At 39.9% G+C, this 6,000-nt stretch overlaps 1 protein-coding gene across 1 annotated transcript in view; it reads left to right on the top strand.

Moving 5' to 3' along the window:
* Positions 1–4,143, top strand: part of CIPC (CLOCK-interacting pacemaker) — a 5,793-nt gene extending 1,650 nt beyond the window's left edge. The window contains exon 3 of the mRNA XM_009081414.1: positions 3,268–4,143. Coding sequence (XP_009079662.1) covers positions 3,268–4,143 — 876 coding nt within the window. The remainder of the gene's footprint in view (positions 1–3,267) is intronic.
* Positions 4,144–6,000: the final 1,857 nt, after the last annotated feature.

Raw genomic sequence — 6,000 nt, 5'->3', positions numbered from 1 at the left:
GAACCTCTTTCTTTCAAGGAATCCCCCCAAAATACATCTTTAAGAATGTTATGTAAAGGGCATCAAAATTAAACAAAAAAAAGGTGATTTCCTTTTGAAAGCTGCTGTTGTCTTTTTTGTTCAATAAAGATAGTGAAATAGGATGATAGGTTTGTTTCCTTGTTCTTAGGACCTAGAGGTGCTTCATATACAATGGGAAACACCAAACCAGAGTATTGTAAATAAAATCTTATCTGTAGTTAGCTGTGGTGCTTTAACAGTTGTTTCTCTTAATTGCATGTGATGGCTCACATTTCAACAATTACATTCCCTGTTTATGTTCTCCAGCATTTTGTAATGTGTTGTTCCTCTCACAGATGTGAGACCCCTAACTTTTACATTTTAACAGAAGATGTGAGAGCTCCAAGTTCAAGGTACTGTCATTATTAGACCTCTTGCTCTGTACTCGTTTTTGGAGCAGAGCAAAAGGTCTTCAGTGGTTTTTTTATTAGAATACTTAGGAGAATACAGTGAGAAGTGGAAAAGAAGAATATAGATCCTGATTCCTTTTTTACCAAGTCTGTTACGACAACAAGCAACACCTATTAAACACAGTGTATCAATGTGAACACAGATATGGGTTTCTGTTAGTGTGTAGCAGATTGTGCATTTGTGGGGGAGATGGTTCTGATCTTTCAGCATTGTGCTTTATCTTGACAAGAAACAACTTTATTTTATAGTTGTGTTCCTAGATGTGTGGACAAAATACTGTCTAAACAAATGCTGAAGTTTTTATATAGTAGGGAATACAGCCTTTGGCACAGAGCTCAAAAATTGAACACTGATTGCAGTGGTAGTCTAATGTTAAAACTCTAGGTTGTGTTGCACATGGTTAGGAGAAACAGCTAATAATAAGTAGCTGAGATGGATAAAAAATAAAGTATACATATACATTAAAAAACCTGGCAGTGTAGCAAAAAGGGAATTTGGCAAGGGAGAGTTGGAGGTAGATAAAATTACCACCCTTGGTTCTCTTGGGCAGTGTGTCACAACATCCCAGTCTAATTATGTATGGTTAAAAACAGTAATGTTAAATTGAAAAATGTTTACTGCAATAAACAAAAGCAACAAGACATGGTCAGAAATATAATGAAGTGTCTTTCTGCCTCTTTTCATTATGCCTAGTTATCTCAGTCATGCTTGTCATCTTTTTAAAATGGTCTTTCCAACACAGTGCTGAGCTGGGCTTGCTGGAGCACAAAAAGGAAAAGCAGCATCCAGTTACTGCTGTTTCCAGTTTCGATTTCAGTCAGCCTCAGCCTTCTGTCCTGGAACCACCGTGGTCTTGCGTAGTGGTGGTTGCCTGCTGTTACCTGCTGTCCCAGTTTCAGACTGTAAACACCTAACAACAATGTTACTAAAATAAATGAAATCAAGCAGGGATTAATTCTTTAAAATACAGTGCTGCTTGTGTCAAGGTTTCTACAAGTGTTGTGAAAAGTCCTTAATAAACAGGAAGGCTTTTTAGACAAGTGACACGTGATACATGCAGGGACTTAGCTTTCATTAAAAAAAAACAGGCAAGAAAACCCACAGCAATTTGCAGAATTAGTAAAACGAAAGTGTCCTTCTCTACTGAAAATGAGATTTTGAGTAGGAGAACAAGAGCGGAGTGCAATGTGAGAAGGAAAAGGAGAAAGTAGATAACAGAGATAGGAAAAAAACAAGACTATGATAAACAGTTACCACAGCTCTTTTGGCCTCAATGATTGTGGGGCTCTGCTGTGTTAGGTGCTGTACAATTGTGCAGTACATGGCAACTTCTGACACCAAAGCCTTGCTCCTTAAGGCTATGTGTTCTGTCCTGTGTATTTATAGTCACAGTATTTACATGATTCCTCACTCCTAGCATCTCCAGATAATTTTCTTTTGAATGTCCTTTCTTCTGTGTTAAGGTAGTAGTATTTATCTTTACAGGTAGTTGTTCTGTGCCCCTATTCCATAAGCATCTTGCCCACTGAACCAAAGAAACATGTTAGAGTAGATGATGGAATCTTGTGTCCAAGTCTCGGTGTCCTAATCAGTGGATAGTACCTGCTTTGGATAAGTTCAAGTCCTTTCTTGAGGGAATGGAATTTAACAAAGCATGTTAGCATTTGCCAGTTTAAAACTTAGGAGACTGGTGGAGAGGATATGGATTTCATATGACTGAGTAGAATACTAAAAACAGTGAAATGTATTTGTGGTAGCTAAAACCTGTGCCTTACAGCAGTCCTGCCAGCAGTGCTCCAAGTTGTAAGGAGTTGAAAAAGCAATATAGTATATTAGTATAATTGTAGTGGTGATGATGTTAATAAATTAAGAAGCAAGATTTTGCTTTGGAAAGAAATAGTATCTCTTACTAGACCCTTTGATAACTTTGGAGAAAAGCAGGCATGTTTATGGGCAGATCTCATGAAGATCTGTAGTAATGTGTTGGAGGAGGAAGAGGTAATGTCTTGTAGAAATGGATTGTATTTTCCTCTATTGCAGATTATGGTTGTGGGAGGGAGTAAAAGCTTGAAATGTAATGCTTTCAAGGTTTACTGGTGTGCACTGTTTCACCAGAGGTATGATGTGAAACTCCTCTGGGCTTACAACAGGCTTTTTTTATCTTCCACTGGTTGATATTCGGCATTTTTTTCTAATTCATGGTTATAAATTTATTGAAACTGTGTATTGTAATTAAGATGGCAAGACTTACTGAACAGCTCTTGTCTATTTTAAATAACCATTTCAAAAGCTTGCTGTAAGAATAGAATCGACAGGATCTGAGTTGCTGCCTTTCAACAGAGGGAGTCCAAATTGTTCCTAAAATGTCTGTGCTGTCTTTCCTTGATTCTTAAAATATTTCATAGCCACAAAGCTTAATTATTTTTCAACTTTTCTATGCATTTGGTGTTTGACCTCATGTCTGGGTCGAACATTTACATGAACACTGTACAATATAAATATGCACTGTAATCCTCATTTAGGAAAGCATGTATAAACTCAGATTGGATTGGTTTTAAATATATCTGCAGTTGCATAGTAAAAGGATTATGGATTAGAGCTTTGATTTTAGTGCTATGCTCTTGTCAGAGAAAGAGAAGGATGAGTTTGATGGAAAACTGTTCAGAAAATTAATTGAACAGTGTATATCAAATATGGAGAAATGGCATGGTCCACCTGTTCCATTTAAGATTGTTTTGGTCTGCTTCTACAATGCTTTTGTAAGACTTCTGGTTTTTCCCTGTTTGTGCTTCTCAGGGGAGTTCATCACAACTCCAGTCTTGGACTGTGCAGCCATCCTTTGAAGTGATTCCAGCTCAGCCACAGCTAGTGTTTCTTCGTCCATCAATCCCACCTCCCATTAATCCTCACCCTGTTGGGAAAAAGAGAAACGACTCCACTAATTACCTGCCTATCCTGAATTCTTATCCCAAAATAGCACCACAGCCCTGCAAAAGAGATCACTCCTTTGACCTAGAAGAATGTCAGGAAACCACTTGCCATAAACGACTCTGCACAGAAGCACCCAAGATGGAGACTTCCCCCGTACGGATGAGCACAGGGTTGCCTACTAGTCCTTTTGCCCACCTGCCAGTTAGCTTTAAGACCCCTCAGGATTCCAACCAGCAAAGTTCTTCAGCTCTGGTGACAAGTGGAAAACCATCAGCTCTTCCTGGTTTCCATCGTGTTCCCAGTGACACTCAGAAAGTGCCAGGTTTGACTCCCCTTTTGCCTTTTGGGACTCTGCATGCCACAAAGTGCTCTCACGAGAGCGAGAGCGCGTCACCGACTGCGATGCAGCCTGCGGTGTGGAGCCCCTCATTGATACCAGAAGAGATTTGCACTACCCCTGAGCTGCTCTTGCAACAGCAAAGCAAGTGCAGGCGCTTTCAGAATACACTTGTTGTGCTGCGCAGGTCAGGATTGCTGGAGATCACGTTAAAAACCAAGGAGCTCATTCATCAGAACCAGGTGACTCAGGCCGAGCTGAATCGGCTGAAGCACCAAACACAGCTTTTCATAGAGGCAATAAAGAACAATGCTCCACAGTCATGGGCAGAGCTAGAAGCATCTCTCACAAGTTCTGATAAAGCTGATAGCAACCTTGAAGACCCCACTTACCCCAACATGTAGTAAAAAGGTGCATAGCTGTTGGTCAAGTTACTTGCGTGCCTCTTTTTTCCTGCTCAGGCTTTTACTTGAGCATTTTCTGAGTCTGAGACTTGCAAAGTCACATTGCCATTAACAACCTGTCTTCAGAGCCAGTTGTGGGACTGGAATAGCATGGTGAGTTCTTGACAGAATGGTTACTTAGCACTGCATTGTGACCTTGAACTCCATGCTAACTCCGTATGATTCCTTGGACTTGAGAAGCTGAAATGTGCTCTGCTGGCATGTCCCCATTCTTGCAGTGGAAAGACAGTCATGTGCAGTATTCTGCAAGAAAGAATCTTCCTATTCTCATCTTCAGATAGTTCTGAGAGTGCAAAAGCAGAACAGGCCCCACCGTTGGGCCATCATCAGTTCAAAGAAGGAAGTTGGTGTGAAGAGAGGAAACTTAACACTGGTGGGGTGGTATCTTCAGGTTGTTGCTGTCTTTTGTAGCAGAGTCTTGGTTGGGGTTTTTAACTTGTTTGAATTAGTGGAGATCTGCTTGTGCTGAAGAGGCATTCTGTATTCATTGCAGTCTTTGGTAAAGTGATGAGTGTCTTGGGACCCAAGTCAAATGGCATGTTTTGATGAGTATACTTCTGGTTTTGATCTGTATGGTTGAGTGCGTGGAAATCACAAGGCTTGCACTGGAAGTGTTTGTTCCAAAGCCATGCTTGTTAATGGCTAACAAGTGTACAAACATGGTGGCTTTGGATTTTCTTGGTGGCTAACAGATTAAACGTTGTTATTAAAGACTGCAGTGATATTTTAAAAAACAAGGCGCAAGAAAGATATTAATCCTCCAGGATTAATTTTGCAAGACTAGTTACATATTATTTGATATGTTTATCTTTAGTTTACAAGCTTAAACTCCATTTTTTTTCTCTGAAATCAGTTTTCTAAATATTAAAGAGGTGAAATGAGAGGAGCATAGTGGCCTGGGGTGAAACAGATCTTTCTCCCATCGCCTTCCTTCTCTTATTTAGAGAAATGAGCTGAATTTAGGGGGTTGAGAGGTGTCTCAGCTTGGATAAACTCCCTAAAAATTTTATCTACCTAAGTTTGAACTTCAAAAATCCCAACAAACTCCAAAACATTTTTTTCCTCCACATAGATTTATGTCATTCCTGGCCTGCTTGCCTTGAGATACAGCTAACACTGTGTGTGTAAGATTCTGGCCTTGCTAGTGAAGATCCACAGGAGCCATGTTACAAAAGCTGTTCTACAGACATTTATGTCATTTCAGTTTATCTAGACACTTACCTGTGTCACTCCCTCCAATCTGAAAGGCCTTTTCCAGAGGCAGTCTGTGTAGATAATGGCTTTGTCTAAGAACATTAAGGAATCTGGATTGTCTATGATATGTTCCTTTGTGTGTGACAATGTTCTTAAAAGCTCGTGCCATCTAGCTGGCTGAATTTTTTGATACTTTGATTATTTCTATTAGCTGTTTTGTATTCTTAAAAAAAAGAAACTTGAAAGTAGAGTGGATGTCTTGCTAATTTGTGACTAGAACTTTTCATTTTCTGATGCCTCTGGGAATCAATATTGCAGAAGACTGTAGAGAATGCTTTTGTAGTCTTCCTCAAATAGGTGCATTAGAGAAATTGTAAGGGACTTTTCTCTTGTAAGGGACTTCACCCTTTTTACACTGGTGAAAGGAAACGCTGTACATGTCTCACAAAGAGGAAGCATGTGAGTCATACTGTACTAGCCATGGGCCAAGAGGAAAATGCTGTGGCAGGGTTCACCACAGTGGAGCTGTAGCAAACCAGTAGCCATGCCTTTCATGGGATCTGGCCACTTGTTGAAGACTAGTGCAGTACATGGGAATTGATT

This window comes from Acanthisitta chloris, unplaced genomic scaffold (genome assembly GCF_000695815.1).
Source record: "Acanthisitta chloris isolate BGI_N310 unplaced genomic scaffold, ASM69581v1 scaffold45298, whole genome shotgun sequence".
NCBI classification, from domain to species: domain Eukaryota; kingdom Metazoa; phylum Chordata; class Aves; order Passeriformes; family Acanthisittidae; genus Acanthisitta; species Acanthisitta chloris.
Note: the sequence above shows the minus strand (reverse complement) of the source record. Positions and strands in the feature narration are given on the sequence as shown.